Source organism: Monodon monoceros, unplaced genomic scaffold (assembly GCF_005190385.1).
Source record: "Monodon monoceros isolate NGI ecotype Baffin Bay Population unplaced genomic scaffold, NGI_Narwhal_1 Super_Scaffold_2, whole genome shotgun sequence".
In the NCBI taxonomy this organism is placed as follows: domain Eukaryota; kingdom Metazoa; phylum Chordata; class Mammalia; order Artiodactyla; family Monodontidae; genus Monodon; species Monodon monoceros.
In genome coordinates, this window is record NW_021703776.1 from 47,710,145 (window position 1) to 47,736,498 (window position 26,354).

Genomic DNA, 26,354 nt, shown 5'->3' on the forward strand with positions numbered 1-26,354 from the left:
AACTGCTTTTTCTCATGATCCGATGTTTGGGATTACTGAATTTTGCACTTAGAAACCAATTACTTTGATTTTATGTTCATTTTTGTTTCTAAAATTGGAGATAAGTGCAATTTCAGACTGTTATTTGCAAGTATTTCCCCATGTGGATTTTCCTGCCCTTGCAAGCTTTCTACTATCCTGACTGCCTTTAACTATAATGGTGGCTCAGCTATGTGTTTTGGATGTTTTGCTAACAATTCAAACTTGCTGTTTTCCCATCACAGTTATATTCTCCATTACTTTTCATACTGTTTTGTTTTTTAGCAATAGCTGCAATTCATGTAATTGTAGGACATTTGTTTGATATAAACTCTTAGTCCTATCTGGATATATTTAAAACACTGTGTTCTTTGGGAGCACATGAGGAATAATATTTTAACACATAGCTTTTATTTTCACTGAGCTGACATTAAGCCAAGGTAATTTTGTTCCATGTTGTGTAATGTTCTCACTTGTGATTAGTCCTGCAGGTTTCTCATTTTCTTTTTTTAATCACAACTAAAGGGCAAGAAACAGCTGCTGGAGTTACGGTTGTCAGACATTTTAGGTAGTTTTTCCCTTTGCATCAAACAAACAGTTCTGTTGAAAATACTAAACTGTGTATATGTTGAGATTGCCACCCGCTGGTGAAATAGAGAATTTCCATTTTAATGAGTAATTTAGGAAAACTTATTTGTTTTCTGTTTCTAGAGTATGAATTTACATTTTTAGGTTTAAAAAATATATTTTAAACTTTACTAGAAGAATAAAGAATTTTATTATTATAGAACACTTTAAAGCTCTACTGGAAAAATTTTTAAAAATCATCATTTTGAAACCATTTAAAAATCTTTATTTACGTCTCTCATAGCCCCTACGAAGGGAAGAAGAGAGAAAAAAAAATCTCAGAATTAAATATGCCTAAGTGTTATCAGTGGTTGCTGTTGAGTACTAAGATTAAGAGGGATTAAAATAATTTTTGTTGCTTCATTACACTTTTATTTAGTAACATTTTTTTTCCTACAGAAAGCTTGTATTGCTTTAAAAGAAAATATAAATCTGAAGAGGAAAAATAACTATATGTTTGTATATAAATCGAAATGTAAGTCTTATAACAGCACTTTATAGTGTTTAAAAAAAAAAGCACTACCCTAAATCAATGCCACATTTAACTAAAAAGATACAAAAGGAACAAAAGCCTGGAGATTGAACTGCAGCTTTCATCACTCCACTAGCACACATTTTAAATTCAAATGCATACATAAGAATTTATTATGAGATAAAGATGCCATTTCAAATTCATGTGCAAGGATGCTTGGTTACCTTACATCATTTACCAAATACATTCCAGATGTGAAAAATTAAAAATATACAATGAAATAAAATTTTAAATTAAAAACATATAAATTAATATTTAGGCTAAGCAAAAAAGCAAAAGAAAAAATTATAAAGGAAAATATTGGAAACTTCTGTGTATAAATACAGAAAAGCAAATGATAAACTGGGAAAAATATAGTGTATGGAACTGACAAAATAAATAAGACTTTAAAAAAAGGCCTATGAGCATTTGAAAAGAAAATTAACCTCATTACTAATCAAAGAACTATACATGTTTTTAAAACTGAAAAATTTAGCTATAAAATGGCCAAGATTTAGAAGATGTTGTAGTACTCAGTGTTTTCTGATAGATGTTTCCCTTTCTGATAAAGCTTTCAAATATCTGGCATGTTAAAAGTGTGTTGCTAGGTACATGAAAGATGATACAGACAAAAGTACTCCATATTATAAAACTATTCTGCTATTTAAAATTATTCCTTAAAAGGATGTTTAATAACACGGAAAAATGCTCATATAGAATTTAGATTACAAATAGGGTTTAAGTAATAACACAATTTTATCTATATCTATCTCTCCAGAAGGATGTTATTTTAATAGTGATTATCTATACTACCAGAATTATTGGTGATAATTTCCTTCTTCATTCACTTCTGTATTTTTAAATTTTTTAAAACAAAAAAATTGCAAATGTATAAAATATTAAAATTTCTTTAAAATTAGGTACAAAATAATACATGTAGTTTTATTACTCTTTTAATAAAGATAAAATATGTTATATGTACATATGTATATTCATAATTCATACATGTAGATTAAAATTATTTGAGAGTGTAATAGTGTAACCACACAATTATTTGTATGGTTATTTCTATGATTGTATTTCCTAGTTAAAGGTGATTATTGTCTTCATCATTCATTTTGTAATAATTTTACTACTGATAAACAAAAATGTACATTTCATATATATATATGCACATATATATGTAATCTTTAGGAAGATATTTATTGATGTGGAAAATATTCATGAAAACTTTAGTTTAAAAGATGAAAAACTATGTGCAGTATAAGTAGTTTGTTCCCAAATTGATTGAAGTAGAAGCCTGTATCTATTTTATTCATACATGTATATGAATAGATTTTTGAAAACGTGGAAGGGCATGTCCTAAAGTTTTAATTGTGATTATCTATAGTACAATGGATATAGCTGATAGTTTCCTTCTTCATTCATTTCTAATTTTTTAACTAGACACAGTAAAGTATTATACATACATACATATCAAATATGTACATTGATTTGTTTTCTTTAAGTATGTGCAGTTTATTTTGTATTGATTTTACCTCAGTAGAGCTGTTAAAAGTATATAGTAAAAAAGTGTGCTGTACTATAAAAAATACATACAACTCTTATCTTTTCTTTCTAAAAAGAAAATTTAATATTTAAAAAATTCAGAATGTTCACATTTTACTGGCTCAATGTTTATTTCATCCATTTATAGGTGTATAGAATACCCAAGACATTTAAAAATATCTCTTCACTGGCATTTGGCTTAGTAATGAATCAGCATTTTAAACCAGTTTGCACAAATTTGGATCTGCACATTCTTTTCTAAGGTGGGAGGGTGTGGGGAGGGGGGTAGAATATTTCCACTTACCCAGATATGTTAGTCCCTAAAAGGAAATTAACATCATGTGCAAGGAGCTGACTACTTTGTGGAGACATTCAACTATTATTTCATCAGAAGAAGGTAGCTTCTTATGATTAACAAACTTAAACAAACAAGCAAACATGATATGACTTTTCAGAGGGAAACCACTTACCCAGATATTAGAATATCTCATTAACACAAGCTTGGCTTCAGCAGTAGTTTTATTGATTATGTGAACTGTTAAATAGTCCATCCGCAATGCAAATGTAACTTTAAAATTAAAAATCTCACATCAATTTATTTTCCTCAAGCAACTTCAGAACTAAATTAAAACCTTGATTTGATGCAGCCATCCTTTTCTGATAAAGCTTTCAAATATCCGGCATCCTAAAAGTGTGTTGCTAGGTACATGAAAGATGATACAGACAAAGGAAAACACTGTCTCAATCATTTTTTAATAAAGGAAAATATACAGCTCTCCTGTGTAGCTGCACACTACCTGACTGGCAGGCAATACTAATATATGTCCAGGTGTATGATGATGTATCTGCTAGTCTCGCTGAGCTGTATGGAGACCTTTTACACAGATGCTCCTGTGTGACAGCTGTCTGTGTAGTCTGTTCTGCCTTACTTGCAAGGCTCTCACTCTAAAACCCTAGCAGCTAATTTTAAAATAGTAATGCATGGCACAGGCCTAAAGAATGAATGAAAATACTTGTCCCTGAGGCATGTCATGAGTTGATTATAATAAAAATTGCTTAATTATTTATTAGCAGTTGCTTTATAAATTACTCACTCTGGTTTTGCTGAAGGGTATAAACTGTGAGATGGGAGAGAAGAGCTAGAGAAGTAAAATTGTCAGGGGACACTGTGGTTAAGGGTTTCATAGACCACACAGATGCCTTTTGACTTTATCCTGTAAGTACTGTGAAAACAGAAATCTTTTAACAGGGAATTGAAAGGTCAGATTTGTATTTTCTCTGTGTGATGGAAGATGGATTTGAGGGGGACAGGAAAAAAGACAGGTAGTAGTTAAGGTGAAAGACCATGAAAGCCTGAAGTGAAAGGTTGCAGCACAGGTGAAGAAGAGTGGAGGAAGCACCAAAATATTTAAAAGGTAAAGCATGTAGGAAAAACATTTAGAATGATTTGGTTGTTGAGTGAATACAGGGGCCAGAGGTAAAGCCGAGGAAAGAATTGAGTTTTCTTCTTTATATAACTGGGTAGATAGTAACATTCTTAACTGATATTGAAATGACAGGTGCCGATGTCGATTAGAAGGGGAAACTAAGTGGCTGGTTGACCTACTTTCCTAATGGATACATGCAGTCACTCAGAAATTTTACAAGAGCAAATTGTATGGACGGACATACAATAAACAATGACAGTAAAATTGCAGACAAAGCCCTCTGACTAAATCACAGAAAGCCAGGAAAACATAAGAACCTTTTTATGATGCTGATGTCAGGGATGTGGACAAAGATGGAACAATTAAATTGCATTAATTGTATTTGTTATGTTGCAATGGTAATGATTTTGCTTGCCATAATAATGAGCTCTGTTATAATAGGCATTTGCCTTGCATCTCACCTATTCATTCATTAGAATGAAGTTTTATTTTTTTCCCTTTTACAAAGTAAATACACAATAAGATCAAATAAATTTTGATGATTGCCAACAGATGGTGAGGGGCTCAAACTCAGACCATCTGATCTTTCGCTTTTCAATTCTTTCCGGCTGTTCTTTCTACTTAATTACCTTCCCCTCACTTCCTAATCCCTTCCATGTAATTTTACACCAAGATGGGGTCTAGCACTATCTATTAATTTTCCACAGCCTATACTGCTTTCTGATAAGATATTCGGTCTTTGTAGCTGTGTTGCTAATGTATCTAAACAGTCTGGTTTTAGCAGAACCTTTCAATCCTACTTGAACCATGTCTTTGCTCAATTTATTAATTCAATTTAATGTTGAGAATTTAAAACTTACTGTTTGATCTCATTTCACATCTGACACAATGGATCAACCACCAGTAATTTTATGTAATCAAAGAACTATTTTAATCGACCTGTCTTTTAAATCCTTTTCATATGAGTCATTTATTTTTTTCAGTCACTGAAACAGCCTTACTAGAGTGATATATGTGTTTCAGTGAGAAATTTCCTTTATTACATGAGTGCATCTATGCATCTTTTATGAATGAAGGAGAGAAAGTATTGCTGTAATAGGTGTTTTAATGATATTTTAGGGAAACGCATAAAGGATAGGAATTTATGGAAGCTCAGAAGGCACCTCCTAAGGTAATTTACTGTAGACTATGAATATTTATATAATCCATGTCTAGATAGAACCCTCCTTTTCTTTTGACAGGTACGTTTGAATGTCCAGTTCAACATAAGGAGGCTGTTGTATAGTTCTGTTCAATAGTCCCTAACAGCACTGCTTTACTGAGGTGAACTAATAGAATTCTGTTTGTTGATTGAAATTCCTGAATTATAAATGTGTTCTTCTGTTTCTGTCATGTTTAGCAGTAGTTTGTTTAACCAAATCCTTGTTCTTTGTATACAGAAATTGCACACCAAAAACTACATATTGTTAAGCATTTGTAATAAAATAAGGCTTAGTTTTAAAGGTATCATCTATGTTTTTTGAGTATCATTTAAAAATAATCAGTCTTCTTCTGATAATGGAAATATTAAATGTTCATTTACATTTTTTTGAAAAATTCAGAAAGAGAGAGGAAGGAAACCTGACAATACTCAGGTCTCATTAAGGGTGATGGCTATTAAGATGTTTACATATATCCTTTCTGGATTTTTTATGCATGTCTTCATAAAATGAAAAATTTTAAACAAACTTGGACTTATATAATGATTTATGTATATAGTCACTACTTTTTAAAAAAGTATTTATTTATTTATTTGGTTGCACCAGGTCTTAGTTGCGGCAGGCGGGCTCCTTAGTTGCAGCTCGCCAGCTCCTTAGTTGCAGCTTGCGGGCTCCTTAGTTGTGGCATGTGAACTCTTAGTTGAGACATGCATGTGGGGTCTAGTTCCCTGACCAGGGATCGAACCCGGGTCCCCCTGCATTGGGAGCGCGGAGTCTTAACCACTGTGCCACCAGGGAAGTCCCACTACTTTTAACTTATGTGAATTTTAGTCTGCCTGTGTGAGAGAGAGAACAATTTAAATAGATTTTTTAAATTTCCTGTTCACTTTGTTCATGAGTGTATGCCCTGGAATAAGCATGAGATAGGGGATAGGAATTTGCTATTTCCTCATTCATTCTCAATTTCTCTGTCTCTTATAGTATGTGCATCTTGCTACACTGACTATGATTCTAATGGTAAAAATATACATTTTCCTACAATGTGGTCAAAACTTAAGCCAACTGCTTTGATGCTCAATCACAGAAACAATTATCTATTCTGATACTAAAAAGAAAAACTGTGTTGAAGTTATAGTATTTGGTGTCCAAACTGGAGATTTTCAAGGGTAGTCTTAACCACATGAGATTTTTTTTATCATGTGCTGATTTAAAACCTATCTCCTGTATGAGATGCAACTTCACTGTAATCTACTTGTTTTAGTATATGGTTATTAATTTTTTCTCATATCATTAAGTATTCTTTGAGAACATTTTAAATAACTGCAATGCAATCCATTATATGGATGTGCCATATCTACTTTAGCCAATCCACTATTTTTTAGGTATTTGATTACTTTCCAATGTTTTGCTGTAAATAAGGCTATGATGACTGTTGCACCCAAGATATGATGTGATGGTCAGTCATTATTTTTGCACATGTACCTACTGCTGTTGTAGTGTCTTTCCTTCAGGCATTTTTAACACTTTCATGCTGGTGAGATATAGAAGCTAGGGGAATGTGACTTTACAATAGTCAATTGGAGATTGCCTCCAATGGAAGAGGGGGCAATAAAACATACATTTTAAATACAATCTTTGGTATTGTGGAGGCTTCTTGCCATGACACCTCCTGTTCAGAGGATTGGATTAGCGCTTAGTCACGTGAGCCAGTTCAAAGAGTGTATTTGCTGTGGCTTTTTTGAGAGCTGCAGTGTTCCAGTTCTTTCTGTTGGCTTCATTCTTCAGATGAAGAAGGACATGGCATTTCTCAAAGACTTCTGTGATTCATGTGCTTGTCCTTCAGACTGGCATAGCTCTCCTTCAAAGCTTGGGTTGCTCTGAACAGCTGCATTGAAGGATAGCTGTGCGTTGCTCTGACTTGGACAGTAGAAAGAAAACCAGGGTCTCACAGCTTTATGAGAAACTCTTCATGTGGACTCTCCTTGTCCAAAAATCTTTAGAAAAATCAAAGATTCATTTCCTAGGATACATTCCTAGATGTAGAATAATGACTTGTCAAGTGTAAACATTTTTAAGGCTTTTGATACATACTAATAAACTGCTCTCCAGAAATTTTGTACCAATTTATATATGAGACTATATATGTCATAGTCATATCATGTCACTATATATATCACTGTATATATCATGTCAACTATATATGAGGCTGATCTTTTGGCTAAAACATTATTATTTTCAAAAGAACCCTAGCCATATACCAGGTGAGGTTTTACTTTGTATTTCTTTAATTGCTAGAGGAATTGAACAGTCTTTTTGCATGTTTAATGACCTTTAGTCATTTATTTTTTAACTCACATTCTTTGTCCCCTCTCTCACAAGGTTTCTGGTGTAAGCATTTTTAAATAAAAACTAATATGTAAGAACACTTAGTATTAAAAATAATACTCAAACCACGTGAAATAATATACATATTTTTCAAGAGAAAGAAGTGATAGGAAGAGGGTGAGAAGGATAGATAGGCAACATACATTCGAGTAGAATGGCCTTTCATGCGCTCACCCCCTTTAAAAATTACCCCACCCATGGCTTCTGGTGCCTAGGTGGTCACCTGTTATACCACATGACTTTAAAGATCATAGTTGATGGGATGTCTACTCAAAGGTCACGAGTTAATAGGCTGCCAAGGGATATATGAACTGCACTGGAATGTCTCCCTAGGGAATTAGAATAGCAAGTTTTAAAAAAAAAAAGATTGCCAATTAATAGCAGATCTGAAAGGACAAACATGCAGAATATGAATGAGCCAGATTAGTGGTGGAGCTGTAGAGAAAAGAGTCACAAATTCCTGCTCCTGAGATCTCTAAAGCTACCTTAAACAGCCACCTTCCAGCTCCAGTTTCAGCAGAGCTGTTTGCCTTTACTGCTCTTATTCCTCTATGCATCACCCTGTCTCTTAAACTTCCTTGAGTGGACCTCTATTATTTACATTTAAGTGAACCTGAAGAAACAGAATGATTCTGAGGAAAAGTACCTATTTTACAGATTTAAAACTATCTTATTTACTACAGCTCTATACATAGCCCAGCAGAGTTATTTTAATAGTCAATAATTCTTTCATTTAATAATTTGTTCTACATAAAATCATTGAGCATGCAGTCTATATTAGGTATTGGGCTAGGTAGTAAAGGAGATACAGAGATGAATCAGACAGTCTCTGTCATCTAGAAGCCTGTAGTTCAATCACACTTTTCTACATAGCATGGTCTTTCATTACTGCAGATTGTCAGATCAATGGTGACCAACTAGTTGCTAGGCAACTTGAAATACGGGAATACAGAACTGATGCACCTTCATTATGATATGAATTCTTCTTTGAAATGTTTGTCAAGAATTGTGAAGGGTCTGAAATTTTCTCTCCTTTAAGGCTACAATGTGAGCCTGCCACGGTTTAATAGATGCTGGCAGAAGACGTGTGACTTCTGGGTCACAGACAAAGGACTTTATTACTCATGGCAAGGCAAGCAACATGATTTTTATGTTTACTTCTGGTCCTCTTGACCCCAAGTCCCATGGGGGCATGCAGGGCAACTTGATGAATGTGTCACAACTGAGGAACACCAAGCATAGGGAACCCAAATCTTTTAAGCAAACCTGCCTGACATTTGCCCTGTAGGAAAACATCTTTATTATACTGGATAGTAACTTGCCCTCCACTCTGGAGGGAGACACTACCTCTGTCTTCCAAGGCTGTTCACTATCACTATATAAGCATCCTTGAAAAGATAGTCCAAAACAAAGATAGTCAGTGCTTTTGCAAGACATTTTGCAGAAACACCATAAACCCTTAGAGAATTGTATTCCAACAGTGTTCTTTCTCTGGATACTTTCTAAAACCATTCAAATGTTTGATTCTTATTTCTATTAACTCTAAGTATCTACTTAGAATAAGTAAGATTGTCCCATATTCCCCCATTTTTACCGTATTCTTTTTACTAGGTGTATTAATCAAAACTGGTTTTTTTGTTTGTTTGTTTTACATAACAGAAACCAATTTTCTCTAACTTAAGCAAAAAAGAAAGTTTGTGGAAGGATACTGGATTATTTCATAATTCAAAGAACAACCCCACACTAGTACAGTTCTGGGACCTCATCAGCAGAAGTACATAGTTGTCTCTAGAGTATTGTCATTAGCATGCCTCAACTTCAGTGGCTGTCAGTCTCTGTCATTCTCCACTCCAAGTTTTAAGTTCTCAGAGGAGAGGAGTGGAATGGCCCACCTTGGCTAAGCCTCTGCCTCTATCTTTTAAATTATGTCCAAGGGGGAGGGGCCATAAAAGCACACAGACCTAGTAAATCTTGGCTGTTCCCAAATTAAGAGAGAGTTTCTTGGCAGCTTTGGAAGCCTTCCAATTGCTTTCTGCTATATCTGGATTTGTTTTGATTGATATTCCACTGCTCCTAGAGAAATACAGTTATTGTTTTGTGCATTATTCTATTTTTTTAATCAATTAAATACAGTTTTGCTTTATGTGTCGTTTTCTTGGCCATCTTGTGCCATTTCTCAGTTTTGGGGGGGAGTCATTATATGAACTGATCTAAGCCAGTTTAGTGATTCAAGAGTTTGGGGTAAATATAGGTAGCCTCTGGTGGTTGAAAATAGATTGGACTATTTGTCTTTTCTTGACAATCTTGCTATTAAGTGTTATGTTATAAGCAGAGTAAGGCTTAGCCCAAATTTTGTTAATATTAAATGTTTATTAGCTAGTCAAAATAGCTTCAAGACCATTTTGTCAACAATGAAAATTTATTTTTAACATCCTTTATGCTAATTAACATATCCTCTGGTGTAGATTTCAATAATGCTATTTGAAATACCAGAGTAGCCACCTCTAAAGCTGTGGATTTTCATAATTAGGGTATTTCCAAGATTACAAAATCAGTCCTGGAATGTGAGATATATGCACATATATACATGAGACCTCCTATGGAATTATTATTATTTTTTTTTTTGCGGTATGCGGGCCTCTCACTGTTGTGGCCTCTCCCGGTGCGGAGCACAGGCTCCGGACACACAGGCTCAGCGGCCATGGCTCACGGGCCCAGTCGCTCCGCGGCATGTGGGATCTTCCCGGACCGGGGCACGAACCCGTGTCCCCTGCATCGGCAGGCGGACTCTCAACCACTGCGCCACCAGGGAAGCCCCCAGAATTATTTTTTAAATAAATTACCAGACAGACAATATAATAGGTCAAAATATAGGCATTTAGTCAAGCACTCACGCTAATTTCCAAACTCCTTTGTAATTAACACTCCTCCTGACTGGATTAATTGGGTTTGCAATAAGTAAGCACATTTATAATGCTGCAACTGTTCCCAAATTAACTGCTCATGTGTTCAATGAGCCATTACATGTTCTCATTTAAAGCAGCTTAGAGAGCCCATGATTTTAGAGCTGTGGTCCTAATAGTTTTTGGGGAAAGGGGCACAGAATCATCCAAGAATATGTCAATAATATGATGACAGCAATAAACCAATGGTGCCCAAACTTTGGGAGTATATGAGAATCACCTCACTACTCATTGAAAATACCAGATGCCTTGGCTCCACCCCCAGCAATTCTGATTAGGTAGATATTATGTGTGGTCTGGAAGAACTTTGAGAAGTATTGCACACTTTCTTCCTAGAAAAAGGCACATATTCACATACTTCCAACTTTACCAGTGATTTTACTGTGGCTTTAGTCTAGTACAATTTTTCTCATGACTGGCTGCATATTACAATCACCAAGGGAGTTTTAAAACAATATTTCAGACCAATTAAATCATAATACAAGTGGTATAGGGTGACTAAACTGTCTGCATGTTTTTTTCCCCAACCTAGAATGGAGACTAGAGATTTCTCCCAACGTATCAATTTATTTTACTGAATTAGACTCACTTGACAGATACCTAGCAGAAATGATAATAAAAAGAGCTCAGTTACCCTATAAATCTTATAAAATACACAGTTTAATTTGTGTATTGGTGAGAAGGCACATCATTTTTGGCATTGATTTGTCTTTCTCTCTTCAAAGGTTCAAAGGATTTAGTGGACTTTGTACTCTGTTTGATAGATAGCCTTCCCAAGCTTGAGAGAAGAAAAGCACAGCTCTTTTTTATAATTTATGATGGCAAGGTGAGTGTTTATTGTAATATTTTAGTTGAAGAAAATCTAAGAAAACATATGGCACTTCAAATTGACCATAAGTTCACTATATTTTAATAGCATGCCCAGCAATAAGTAAAAGCAAATATCTGTTGTGAATAATCCAGAAAAATGGTTAAATGGGCAATTTTCTAGATGTTATCTGAAGGTCTTTTTACATTTTTTGATTAGGAACATATCATGATGAGCAAAGTAGTAGATGGAAACTTTAATTTAGTTACATTGATAAAGTTTTTGAAATTATTTTAGACTTCTGTATTATAAAGGAAAGGAGGCTTATAATCAGTGATAGAAAAACCATGTTGGAAATAACTATAATCAAAGCTTCTTTTATATTTCCTTGAAGTGGATCCACTTATAATATTACTCATATAGACATTCAAAGCACTGGCAATAATAGGTGATTTAATGATGTTTAAAGCCCTTGAGTAAATTTATATAGGCCAAGAAATTTCCCTGAGGACATGAATTTAATAATTATGATCATCTCTTGTGCTGATAACTCTTGAGTTAGGATTTCCACTGCCAGAGACAAAGTTTTAGAAAATCAAATTGTGAAAATTAAGTGTCAGAAGTTTGGATAATTCAACATGTATGAGTTATAGCCAATTTGTGTAGAAAAGCTGGCTTCCGAGTGAGCAAAAGGGCCATTTCTATGCTCAGAAACTTTCTCTCAAAAATTGGAAGAACCTAATGGCATAGGACAGAGACCAATTAAATGCAAGTTTGTTCTATTTGTCAGAGATTTTACTTCTTTTATTTTTTTAACTGTCAGAGTGAAATTATTATTATTTTGTAAAAAATTGAAAAGATTTTCAAGCTTTTAATAAAAGTACTTTAAAAAATTGGATTGTGGAGAAGTATTCACCAAAAGTTGTGAGGGTTTGGAAGTTTGCTAGAATCTATTTGTGGTAGAAAAAATTGAAGTGTAGTAGTTGAATTGTAGACGTGTTGCCGTTTTAGGCCACTGCTGTCAGAGAAGATAGTACCTGTAGAAAGGTGATTACTTTTCTTAGCAATGTAGTTAAAGGTTTTCAGGGAAGGATTTGGTTCAAGATGGTGGAGTAGAAGGAGGTGCATTCACTCCCTCTTGTGAGAACACCAGAATCACAACAAACTGCTGAACAATTATCCACAGGAAGACACTGGAACTCACCAAAAAAGATACCCCACATCCAAAGACAAAGGAGAAGCCACAGTGAGATGGTAGGAGGGGTGCAACCACAATCAAATCAAATCCCATAAATGCTGGGTGGGTGATCACAAACTGGAGAACACTTATGCCACAGAAGTCCACCCGCTGGAGTGAAGGTTCTGAGCTTCACCCGCTGGAGTGAAGATCTGGAAATGGGGGAAGGAATTCCTAGAGAATCAGACGTTGAAGGCTAACAGGATTTGATTGCAGGACTTCGACAGGACTGGGGGAAACAGAGACTCCACTCTTGGAGGGCACACACAAAGTAGTGTGTGCATCAGGACCCAGGGGAAGGAGCAGTGACCCCATAGGAGACTGAACCAGACCTACCTCCTAGTGTTGGAGAGTCTCCTGCAGAGGCGGGGGCTGGCAGTGTCTCACTGTGAGGACAAGGACACTGGCAGCAGAAGTTCTGGGAAGTACTCCTTGGCGTGAGCCCTCCCGGAGCTCACCATTAGCCCCACCAAAGAGCCCAGGTAGGTTCCAGTGTTGGGTCGCCTCAGGCCAAGCAACCAACAGGGAGGGAACCCAATGCCACCCATCAATGTCCATTGACAGACGAATGGATAAAGAAGATGTGGTACACATATACGGTGGAATATTACTCAGCCATAAAAAGGAGCAAAATTGGGTCATTTGTAGAGACGTGCATGGATTTAGAGACTGTCATAAAGAGTGAAGTAAGTCAGAAAGAGAAAAACAAATATCATATATTAACGCATATATGTGGAACCTAGGAGAATGGTACAGATGAACCAGTTTGCAGGGCAGAAACTGAGACACAGATGTAGAGAACAAACGTATGGACACCAAGGGGGGAAAGTGGTGGGGGCTGGTGGTGGTGTGTTGAATTGGGAGATTGGGATTGACATTTATACACTAATATGTATAAAATGGATAACTAATAAGAATCTGCTGTATAAAAATATAAATAAAATAAAATTCAAAAAAAAAGGGGGGGAGCTTTCACGAAGATCCAGCCTTGTAGGGATAATGATAACAGTGGTGCTGGGTACTTTCTCTACACCAACCTCACAAGCTGCTATGCATTCCTGCTTCCGATCCTAACGGTCCGATGGGTAGTGCCATCGTTATCACCTTTTTATGGATGATGAAATGGTGGAGACAGGATTTAAATCCAGATAGCTCGGCTCACTAAGCTCCTGTTCTTTCTGGCACATCCTCTTCTCTCTGTTCCATATAATCCTTAAAACCTCTTGCTTAAATCCTGAAGGATTACTCATGGTATTTGGGGGCAACATTTGCAGCATTGGGCAGCACTGCTCACCCAAAAGGCCATTCTCCTTTTGAGCTTTATGTTTTTCTCCTTGGGACTTCCATTTATTAGCTCTATGAGAGAGATATTAAGGATGGATTAGAGAGGGTAAGTTAAAAAAAGGGAGCATTGAGGACATAAGGTAGACCACTATGGACACTATCTCTCCACCATCTGGAGAGAAGGCTGTGTGTCTGGGGCAGACAGGAAGTAAGCACAGGAAACTGTTCTATTTTCTCCTCCTAAATCTGAGTTTTCATTCTCTGATGTTGTTCATGTGGCAGTGTTAAAAGACTGGGGTGTTCTATTATCCAGTCAGCAGGGGGAGCAGTGAACTTGAAGTGACATCCAGTAGGGAGAGAAAGGCCATCCACTCAGCACAGTGGTTTGTGAGTAAGTGTTCTTATCCCGCCTGGCATTAATAGATTCCATGAAAAAAAAAAATCTTTTCTGTTTTTTTTCCATGCTGTTTATGGTTAATTATTCAGTGGACACCAACAGCAATGCTGCAGCAGAAAAATATTTACTTTAGCAGAAAAGTACATTTAGTGTTTATGATTAGTAATAATAAAGTACATCTTTAAATATGTAGTGAATTGTAGTTTTAAAGATACCTTTCTAGCATCCATTAGGATTGCTAATTCTGGCCAAGATTACTCTTACACCTTGGACTCAGAATAATAGCTCTGCTTGGGACCAGCCACATGAAGAGGAGACATTTTGGTTCTAAGAGGTGATTTGAGGGTCCCTGAAAAACATGTTCCTATTACTGTCCTTACAACCTCTAATAGTGCCCAGATTTTTAATCCCTTTTAGGTTAAAACTTCTTTTTTTCAAAAAAAAATATATAACTTACATTTGCATATTTTACCTAAAAGGAATAACTCATTAATTGATCTCCATTATTGACTTTGTTCTCATTTGAAGAAGTTCTGTGGACAGGTGCATTTTGATGTTGCAGAGTATAAGGCTGGGTCATAAAGCATGTGCGAAGACTTGTTAAAGCATAGGATAGAGGTCTATAGCAGCGAAGTGAAAGAATGAATGACAAACCTCTATTTTAATTTGGGCCATTGTTGGTTCATTCTCTTGGGTCTTAGGATAGGAGAAGCAGCGTGTTGAGTATGAGACCCAAGATGAGATATGAAAGTCTAGTTCAGAAAAGTCCAGGTTTAATGAAGTGAGTAGTACTTCTTTTGGTTATTGGTTTATAACATCTTTTTTGGTCATGTACCCCTTGGCTTAGCTGAAGAAAGTTGTGGACCCTTTTCCAATAAATATGCACACACACACAAAACTTAGCACTCTATTTCAGGAGTTCACTGATGTCCTGTTTGTCCCTGGAGCCCACCATGAGTCCTGTTTAGAGCAATAGTCTCTGAAATGGGGGTGGGTAGGTGATACATGCCAAGGTGCGTGCCAAATGATCCAATGGAGTGTGGAATTTTCTATTTGTATTTATTTTCTGTCTTTTAACATTTTTTTCCATGTAGGTTTTATATTGCACATAATACATTAGTGCAACAGTACACATATAACATTTACATATAAATAGATTAACAAAATTAGTTGTAAGAGCTCACATTTTTACTGATAGGGAGGCACAACTCAAAATTGATAGACTACCAGTTCGAGAATGGTGCTAATTAAATTTAAATTCTAGTCTCTCCTCTCCCTAAACTGGAGGGCCAGGGATAGGAACTTAAATCAAGAGGAGATTACAAGTGACTGGAAGTTTTAGACCTAATGATGACAGGTAACATTTGCCTACACTTCATTAAGCACTTTCACATATGCCCCACTTAGTCCTCCCAGTGGTTCTGTGAGATAGGCACAGTAGGTATGCTGATGGAAATCTCTTGAGAGCAGGTATGTTAACCAAATTCTCAGAAAACTTAAGAGACTTTCCCAAGGGCCCGTGGCTAGTCGGTGGTGGAGCTGGTGCGCATAACCTTGGCTGCCGACCACAAATTATATGCTCATTTCATTGAACTGCAGGGATAAGTCAATCATTATGGGCTGTCTATGGCCCCATTGTTGCAGTTACTGGTGCTCCCCCCAGGCCACTGAGTTGTTGAATCCCTGGCTGATCCAGGCACAGGGATAGAAAACATATTTAGCTCCTTGATCAGAGGGCCAGGAAGCTGAGCTAACAATTGAGCATTAGCTCTCTCCTGTTGGTACTGTAATACCAACATATTTCAAAAGAGATAGAGGGCTCTGGAAGGGTTTAGATACATCTATGTACAAAAAAGATTTACAATGGGTTATTAAATGGGAGTTTTGAGGCTGGCTTCATGGGAAGTGCCAACCACTGTTTCTCCCAAATTTCCCCTGGTACCACTGTCAAAGGCAAAGTACTTATCTAGATGGATTGTTGTTCTGACCCAAAATGACATTTCCAACTTTTCTTACATATAATCCAATTTCTGAACTTCCTTTTCAGTGATATTAAGTGGAATAGCATAAAAAAGTCTTTTGGCATTAAACATAATAAATGTGTTCAGCATTGCTCAGGTGTCTTTGCTCTTTGCCAGTACATTAGCTGTATTGACTTTAGAATTTTAAATGACCCTTTTTACCAGACTTCATTAATATCTCTTCCCCTCATCTTGGCTACCTAGCTCCTTCAACTCTCTCATGTGCAATCTTCTTCCCTCTCACAGTAACACAAGTTAGAGACAGCTGACCTTCACATGACCAAGGGCCGGGAGATGTTGTGAGGAGGTTCCCTTGAGTCTGGTGATTAGCCTCTGAAGAGGGGACCTGCCATTCAGAGGCCAAGCCTTCAGGACATTGCCCAGGCCCTGGAAACACTAACAGTGGACCTCCTGTCTTGGTAAGTACCAGACTGTTCTAATATGTGGCTTCTGGAAAAGAAACATTTAGCCAGACAGAAGGCTAGAAGGTGATATGAGATCTCTGGCAAGAGCTGGCCAGCTCAATCCAAATATCACTGTTACTGCATGAGGCTAAGGTCAATTTCCTGGGATTCCATCTCCTTAATTAATAGTGTCCTCTGCTATCCTCAGAGGACACTTCATTTAAAATTGTGTTCAGGCATTATTTTATTCTCTCTCTGCAATTGAGCTGCGAGATCCCTGAGGATGCTGCTGCCTGGTATGGCTTTGTACACCCCTCCCCAGTGTCCCCCAGAGTGGCTGGGACATGGTGAATGATGACTCTTAGGTTAGGATTTTCCTTCTCTTTCAGAAAGTGGGTGGGCAGGAGGGTGACCACCCTTCCCCTGGAGTTGGTCACTCCTCAACCAGGATTGTTCTCACTTGTGACTGCTTATTTCTTTTCATGATATTTTAAGAGTAAATTTGTTGTAAATGATAAAAGTAATATAACTACATTATAGCAGATTTGGATAATTTAGACATAAAAATCATTTCTATCATTACTACATAAATGTACCTACTCAGTATTTTTACATTGCATTTAAAATATTTTTAATGACAGTGTGCTTGAATATTATATTTTAAAGATTGTAACATTCTATTACATTTTTTCTTTTGTTTAATTATCCTCATAAATGTTATTGAGATACAAAAATTTATTTCACTATTTTCCTATTATTATCTGTTAGATATATAATTATTTTTTCCTCATTAGTATTTATTAGATATTCTATCATTTATTTCCTTATTGTTATCTATCAGATATATCATTATTTAACTATTTTCCTATACTATCTCATAAGGATGATTAAATGATAATTAAGTGACTGCTTGCTTAGGAAATCTGCCTATTTGGATACAGTTTGACAAAAGTCATTACTAACATGTAGCATAGTTTTGGCTCGTAGTTGGTACTCAATAAATGTTGGTTTTCTTCCTTCTCTTTCTCCCTTCCTTATACCAACTTTATCAACTTTATGGTTTGTTCTTGTACTGCGAGCCTGAGGGCATAGCATATGCTTTATCCAGAGATTTCTAACTGGTTATTATGTAAGTTTGTCTTGGTTGTTTCAATTAGTAATTTGTGGGGAGTACTAGTACTCTGATCCCAGAGGTTCAGTTTTATGTTGCTTGGTTAGGTATATTGATTCATTCTTGCCAGACATAAAATGTTAAAACTACAAAGGATTGTTGAAATCACCTTATCCAGTGGTTTCCCAATTGGTGCATGTCAGAATTTTTCAAGGTGGTTAAAAGAATACTGATTCCTTACTAAATCTTAATTTGGTGGTTGAGGATTGGGAATCTGCATTTTAATAAGCATTCTAGTGCTCTGATTTAGGTGGTGGAAGGACCACAATTTGAAGTTACCATTTGGTTAGCAGACCTTGCTAACTTTTTTAGAGTTAATTTTAGATTTTTATCATGTTCAGTCTTTTGCTTTAAAAACTAATTGAATCTCGAGATGACTTATCACAGGAGGCAAATATTACAATCACAATTATGTTCTGCAACAGGAAATAAGCTCTAAATGAATCTTAAGATTATACTTGACACATTACTATGTTTAAGTGTATTAAAGATGTCATTGAAAGGTGCAGGGGGGGAAAAGGAACTTGATTTGACAGGTAGGTGTTCATGGTACTATTATCCACAACTGTCTGTGCTGATTGACAGCACACACATTACCTCTTAACAGGCATTGTACTCAGTTGCATCAGATTTAAGTGTATGGCATTTTTACTGAATATTTGAAACTGTTTTAGTTAATAGTATTAATTGTGCATAGACCAACTTTCAGCCACTGTTTCAAAGTGCTTAATGGATAATAAACCAAAAAGTTCTATGGACCTCTACTTAGAATAAACTTAGGTCAACAATTGCCATGTTGCTTAGGTATTATGTATTTTGAGTAGGGCAAATGTTTTAACAGTTCAGAGAAGGAATCTTCCCCATGTTATAGATAAACTGAAACTCAGAAAGGTAAAGCACTCAAGGTCATTTAGCCAGAAGGAGCTGAGCCAGAATTGGAGCTCAGATCTCCAGGGTCCTTGTTCTCTGCTCTTTCTACCATACCAAACTGCCCTTTTTGCATAGTTCCTATCTAATGAGAAATACTCGGTCTAATGGCTGGTTACAGACGCTATAATCCATATTTATACTGCAAAGAGCATTGAAGCAAGGAATTCTACTCAATATTTTCTTTGGAAAACCAAACATGCTTTATTTCATTTTTTGCACAATTTATTTAAACATCTCACATATACAAAATAGGTACAATTTAATTTTTCTGCTTGTCCGAGAAACAAGGCTTCTTTGGAACCATGGGAGAGGATGAAAATGAGACTGGCAAAGAACAAATGCTGAATTTAAAGAAGAGGACAATGTTGGGCAAACGATCCACTTACTTTTATTCGGGAATAAGATGTAAAGTACTGATATTAAATCAAATGAAAAAAAATACACAATATAACTCAACACAGAGGAGTATTTCTTCTCAAATTCTCCTAGCACCATCAACATTCTTCAAGTATCTGAAATACTATTAGTTAGCACCTTTGTATTTTGAACAAAAAACAGATACCTCAGCTCAACTCTGTCTAGGTCAGCACCTAATGGTGTGGATCACACTCACAGGAAAGTGTTTTGAGGTAGTTTACACCTTTGGAAGTTTGGGTTTTAAACTTCCCTCTGTGGAAGATATTCAAAAGCCACAAGTGGTGCAAATGTTCATGGTTTTTATTTTTCAATTTTTATTTTGGTTTTCTTACAAAGGTTGACATTTTCCACAAGTTTAAGACTGTTGAAAAAAAAATTCCAGATTTTTGGAGAGGGGGAAAGGGAAAGGGAATTAATTAAATCGTATTGCACAATGCTCTGATCAATCCTTCTTCTTCTCTTTTGCCCACAATTTAAGCAAGTAGATGTGCAGAAGAAATGGAAGGATTCAGCTTTCAGTTAAGAAAGAAGAAAAAGAAATGGCCAAGAGAGAAATTTTTCAGATTTCCTTTTTCTTTAATTTAGGTTGAGTTCATTTATTTGAAACAGACTGGGCCAATGTTCAATCTGATTTCTTGGTCAGCGCCACCGATGTCCAAAGGTGCAATATCAAGGATGGGCAGGCGAGATGGCTTATTTGTTTTATATTCAATGATTGTCTTTCTCCATTCATTTATCTTTTTCTGTTTAAAAAGAGAAGAAAAATATACATAAAGCAGCACTATTATGGAACCTAACCATCTTGTATAATATTATATAATTATATATTGCATACAATTGTATTATATAATATATAATTATACAGAACATATATTTATATATAATTATATAATATATTAGATAATATTTATATATAATTATATGTTATATAATATTATATACTAGATATTATAATAACCACTTTTTGGCTTATGTCCTTCTGAAGATGTGTGTCTCAGATCAACAAGTGTATCTTTGAAACAGTAGCATCAGGGCTGTCTTTACAGGGAGAGGTTTCCTACCAGTCTAATTTTATTAAAAAAAAAAACGTTCCAATGCATATTCCAAGTGGCTTATTTCTACATTATCTTTTCAGGATGTGTGTGGTAGGGTGGCTATGCAGTACTACTATTAGTGAATTTAAATTTTCTTCAATTTATAGTATATTATAGAGAAGGCATAAAGAAAAATTAAATATAGGTCATACTAATAAAATAAAATACATATAACTATAAATTACAGTTTGGGCCCTTTTAACCTCAAGTAATTTTAAGTTATGGGTATACATCATCATTTAAGAAACTCATGTTAGAAGACAACTAATACATGGAACAGAGTATATATTTCAGTATTTCAGAAAATTTCAGAAGGCGAGATCTAATAAGAATATTCTGAATTTACCATCTGAATTTAAACAAATACATTTATGAAAGAGAAATCAAACAAGTTTGGTCTCTCATTCATCTGTTCATTTAATGGTCTATGCTCCACTATCCCACTTCCCAAATAAATGTTATTCCCATACTTCACTATTACTTACAGAGCAGCCATCTACAAGAACAGTGTAAGTGAATCTGCTGTTGCCCTCAGCAACAAGTTCAACATCATTGGATCCTTGCAGAATGACAGCCTTTTTCAGGTTGCCAGTCTCCTCATCCATGTATGCAATGCTGTTCTTGCAATGGTAGGTGATGTTTTGAGAGGCATGGTTGGCCAGCAGGCGCATGAAGGCAAGTTGGGTAGCCATTTCTTTGGTAGTTACTCCTTCAACATTATATTCAAACTACAGAGAATAAGATGGGCATTCCAGTTAAATGAAGAAGGACTCAGATACTAAGAGTCAAATTTAAAAAAACAGTCTGGTATAGAGAGGAATAATGGACTCAGATCTGAACTTGTACTTTTAAAGGAAACTCAATTCACTTGTCTTTGAAATATAAGCTACCTAGAAGGAACATAAGAACTACCAAGCTGAGGCAAGTCATCTCAAAAAGGGACCTGTTTCAGATAAAGCCCAGATATACACACACACACACACACACACACGCGTGCACACACACACACACATATATATGTGTTTCCTTTTTTAAAATAAGAGAGCAAGGATCTAGAGATTCAGACCCCTTTAGTTTTCTATAATTCCCACCAATAAAGTTGATGAAAACTTTTAATTAGAAATTCAGAAAAGCTCATATCTTGAAAATACATGTGGCATGAGTACTGGACTACATGCTGGCCAGTAGTAATGACATTAGTGACATTAGTCAGTTTCTCCAGCGATTATCAATTAAGTCACATTTGAATAATTATTTTTGAATTATATGGATATGTCTAATCAATCCATCTTTAACGTGCAATCTAGGACATAACCAAACCCAAGAACAGAGCAGGTTCTTTTAAAAAGCCCATTTTGGTAAAGGGCTAAAATGTAGATAATTAAAAAACGAATAATCCGAACAAGATATTATTTAGTAGGAGAAGGAATGTTTGTAGGATTCCTTACCTGGGTACCACCATTGATAGTTTCTCCTACCCAGACGTGCTTCTTGGCCTTGGAACTTCTGTACCAGTTCTTGACTGGGATGTTTTCAGGCTGAGCCCGGATGCAGGTTTCGCCAGTAGAGAAATCACAGTATACTTTGATAGCATCCATAGTACATCCTTGGTTAGGGTCAACCCAGTAGTAACCTTTTAGAAAAAACAAGACCCAGATCATAAAACCTCTCATTGAGTGGCATATAGGTTCTAATAATTACTAGTCAAAGATTCTGAGTCCCATAAGTAACAGTTCTGATTGTACTGTTATATTGTCTACTCCACATTAACAGGAAGAGGGTGGCTATTTTCTAAATTAGACAGTTCCTCCTCTCCGCTCCATGAAAATCAAATCAGGGTACATATTACCATGAAAAGGGCAAAAACAGGTATCAAGACAATCTTGAAAATGGGTGCTGGTTGGGAGAAGAAAATGTTTTATTAAGTGGGTATGATTTCACATAATGCAGTTTTTACCCAAATACCTTTTTCCTCTAAATATCAGTGGGAACTGATTTTGAAAAGCCTAACTTGTGAGAAGGGTCATTCTGGTTGGACATCTCGACCTACCACTGCTCCATTCTGGGTGGCTGAGTCTCAAGTCACGGCATGTGCGCGCTGGGTTCTTCCTAGAGCCTTCTGGAGTAAGAAGAGTCTCAATCTGGTTGTTGAGAGATTTCAGAGTAGCATCAACTTCATAATCCTTGGGTCTGAGAGATGGTGGTGAGCGAGGCTGGTCAGCCCTGTAGAAGTCTCCTTCAAAACCGAAGTCATAACCACCACCACTAGGGCCAGGAGGGCCAGGAGGGCCAGGAGGACCAGGAGGGCCCTGCAGAGTGTAAGTAAGAAAGAGGAGGCTTTGTATTTGGTTACAGTGAGAGAATGAGAGCAGGTTTTCCGTCGAGATTCACACAAAAGCATGTTCTAATAAGTAAAAAAGAATCAAGTTCATGTAAATAACAACTTGCTCCCAGGCATACAGGGATGGGTTTATAGAGCTCATTATATACAGACAATTTTTATATATTTTAGAAAACATACAGAAATGGGGGATTACTTTAATGTGTTGTTGTAATTGTCTTGGTTTAGTCTAAAGAAGATATTCCCTTAGGTCAGTGATGCCCTTTATTATTTCCCTAAATCATACTTACAGAAGGACCTTGGCTACCCTGAGAGCCACGAATGCCAGCAGGTCCGACTGCACCAGGATGTCCAGTGCGACCATCCTTGCCAGAAGGGCCAGAAGGACCAGAAGGGCCCTAGGGAAGAAGGAAACCAAGTCTGTGTGAGCCAGCAAAAACCCCACAAGGGAGAAGAGGTCTGGGGCTCACTGCCTGCCATAGGCTCCTTTCAGAGATAAACGTCTCTTAGTTGACCTACCCTAGGACCAGCAGGACCCACAGTGCCAGGAGCACCTTGATCGCCATGATGACCCTTTAAAGAGAGAATAGGAAAATCACACTTTCAGAACATGTGTCGATACACAGATTTCAAAAAATTGAATGGAAAACTTTAGTTTCAATGGACTCTGGATTGAGAAAATTGAAAATGTAAAATGGGGCTCTTTTCTCTCATTATGTCTATTATATTCAATTATTTTTTTCTACAAGCCACTTCAGAAGTGCAATATTAGTCATTCCTCTAATTATATTTATTTTAAGTGGGGTTGAAGGACATTGTTGCCAGGAGATTTTAATATATGTATATTTCTATCTCCCCTAACCCTCGCCTTTTCATGTTGGGATGAAATAGCATTACCTCTGAGCTATGGAGTTAGAGAACGGGAAGTGAATATGATGTAGGACATTTTAGAACAATAGCAGTGAAATTGTGAGGAAGTTCATTCTGTGTTGAAGGACTTTAAGATCTGTGTACATGCTGGATGTCCACATTGTACTTACAGCAAGACCAGGAAGACCCTGCAATCCATTGTGTCCCTTTAAGCCAGGAAGTCCTCTGGGCCCCTTATCACCAGGCTCTCCCTTATCACCTCGAATACCTTGTGGGCCCTATAAAGAAAAAGGACAGATAGGACATTTACCTTTGAAAGATGACACTCGATTCTCCACAAATATCGTTCAATCTGTTTACAAAGATAATTCAAGACATGCAAAGGTCTAAAAGCCATGTGGGTGCTACTCCCAACTCTTAATCTGCTTTAGTTGAGCTGTCTGTAAAGTGGCTAAGCGTTGTGATAATTTAATACAAATAAGAATAGACTTGAAATATAAGAGATTAAAAGGTATTTGTAGCAACTCTCCACATGGACTAAATTTTAAAAAAATATATAAAATCCAGTCTATGTATTATTTATCTTTTTTAATGTACAGTGTGGACTGATCCTCCCTAACTGTTGTACAGAAATCTTCACCATGTACATACACTAGGACCTCTTGGACCAACAGCACCGGCCAGACCAGCGGGACCAGAAGGACCCTGTGAATTAGAAAAGAAAAACACAATTTATCAGCCAAGCCCAAGATCCTCCTCCCTAGGCCACCACAGTTCCCAAGTGTGGGGAGGTCAGAGGTAAAGCCTGCTGAGGATGACAGCATTAAGGGACTGGTGTTTATAAACTTACAGGCTCACCGCGGTTTCCATGTTTGCCAGTTGGACCCACAGGGCCTTGAGGACCAGGTGCACCCGCAGTACCAGTGGGACCAGCGTTACCAGGGTAACCACGATCCCCCTGCCGAAGGCAGAAATGAAGCTTAGCATCAATCCGGCCTGTAGTTTAGTCCCTTTTAAGTTAGAGAACAACGGTGAGGTGTACTGACCTTGTGTCCAGCTTGACCATCGCGGCCTGGGGGACCATCATTCCCAGGGTTGCCCTGTGAAGACACCATGCCAATTAAGGTGCTTAGGGAGGCTCTGTAGCTCACTGACCCCTGCAGTTCAGCTATCTGCCTTCATTACTCCCAGTGCCCAATAGAGAACCCCCTTTTCAGGCTGTTAAAAATAGGAACAAGAACTTGCCAACCTAGATTTTTATAGAATTTTTTTTTTAATATTTTGGTCAACTTGAAGTATGCCACTTAAAGACTCATTCCCTAGCCCAAGTTATTTTTAGGATTGTCAATACTGGGAGTGGTGAGTACATGTAGACCTCAGCTCAGGATACAAAGTTACACACAAGGAAGTACTGCTAGGTTATATTTTACAAACCAAATGTTGGACTCACATCACGACCAGCTTCACCAGGAGCACCATTGACGCCAGGATTACCCACAGCACCAGGGGGACCACGGGCCCCAGCTGGGCCTGCAATGCCGAGAGGGCCAGGTTCACCCTAAAGAGGCAGAGAAGACAAAATTCCTCTCATTGGATTGAGTGCCACTCTCATTCTCCCAAAACAACGTTAGCCAGGGGATTCCAGGTTTAAGCGAGAAGGTAGATTGAAAGTGAGTGGGCCACATAATGGTAAGAAGTGTCATTAGTGTCATCTTTGCCTTTCTCCTACACACTTGGATGGTCAGCTTTATGTACTTTTGGAATGTTGCTCTGTACAATGTGAGTCTAGTTTCATCTGATTTTCCAAATAAAATGAATTCATAAAGTTGAGAGAGTTTACAGAGATTAGATGGTTCCTAGTTGCTGTCATGTATTAGGTTTAATAGAATGATTCAGAACTTCTAGAGTTTCATTCTTTCTACAGGATAGATGATGCTAGCATTTCATACTGCAGAGGAGTAAATGCAATTAGAGCTTATATCGTTTTTAAGCATGTAAAAAGAACAAAAATTGTTCTGCATAATGTTAAGCTGTGTCTTTATAGCATGTGTCTAAGTAAGGTGGTATTAAAGCTTCTTAGATAAGTGACATGTGATCTGTATAAAGAAAATGCTATGAATAAAAAATCTTAAGTGGAGTTATTCACTGATCAATCTGTCACAGTTGAAGTGGCAGCTTTTAAATCTTTTCTTATGTTAATGAGAATAAGAATGGTGTCAAACACTCACCACAGATCCAGCAACACCTGGTAGACCACGTTCACCTCTAGAGCCTGGGAGACCCAGAAAACCAGGAACACCAAGAAGACCTTGAGGACCTGGGGTGCCAGGAGATCCCTAAACAACAGTAAAAATACTGAGTATTACTGTAAGACCCTAGGAGACAACACAGGTTGGCTTGAGGCTTCTGAGAATGAGTTTATCCTCAGTTTAGAAAAAGGCTAATGACCTCCTATTAGTAGAACATATCTTTGGCTATCTTTTCTCTAGTGAAGACAATGAGTTTACGTCTTGGCATGTTTATTTCTTTGTACCTGGTTCCTCCTTGAGACCAATGGAACAACATTTAAAAATATGTGGTTGGGATTAATGAAGCCATCTTGGAGTGAGGGAATAGAGTTCTTATAGAATTTATGCTGGGAAGCAAATTTTGACCTTGGCCTCTAACTGCACCAGGTCTAGTAAAGTCACATTTCAGAGTAG

At 36.8% G+C, this 26,354-nt stretch overlaps 1 protein-coding gene and 1 long non-coding RNA gene across 2 annotated transcripts in view; one reads left to right on the plus strand and one right to left on the minus strand.

The window, feature by feature from the left end:
- Nucleotides 1-16,834, plus strand: part of LOC114901613 — a 64,159-nt gene extending 47,325 nt beyond the window's left edge. The window contains exon 3 of the long non-coding RNA XR_003795235.1: nt 16,672-16,834. This is a non-coding gene — a long non-coding RNA (uncharacterized LOC114901613). The remainder of the gene's footprint in view (nt 1-16,671) is intronic.
- Nucleotides 16,835-19,111: 2,277 nt separating this feature from the next.
- The window catches only part of COL1A2 (collagen type I alpha 2 chain), a 36,132-nt gene continuing 28,889 nt past the window's right edge, over nt 19,112-26,354 (minus strand). The window contains exons 41-52 of the mRNA XM_029233657.1: nt 25,881-25,988; nt 25,103-25,210; nt 24,699-24,752; nt 24,503-24,610; nt 24,304-24,357; nt 23,823-23,930; nt 23,302-23,355; nt 23,073-23,180; nt 22,492-22,750; nt 21,890-22,074; nt 20,927-21,169; nt 19,112-20,090 (exon numbers count right to left, since the gene is read on the minus strand). Coding sequence (XP_029089490.1) covers nt 19,944-20,090; nt 20,927-21,169; nt 21,890-22,074; nt 22,492-22,750; nt 23,073-23,180; nt 23,302-23,355; nt 23,823-23,930; nt 24,304-24,357; nt 24,503-24,610; nt 24,699-24,752; nt 25,103-25,210; nt 25,881-25,988 — 1,536 coding nt within the window. The 3' untranslated portion in view covers nt 19,112-19,943. The remainder of the gene's footprint in view (nt 20,091-20,926; nt 21,170-21,889; nt 22,075-22,491; nt 22,751-23,072; nt 23,181-23,301; nt 23,356-23,822; nt 23,931-24,303; nt 24,358-24,502; nt 24,611-24,698; nt 24,753-25,102; nt 25,211-25,880; nt 25,989-26,354) is intronic.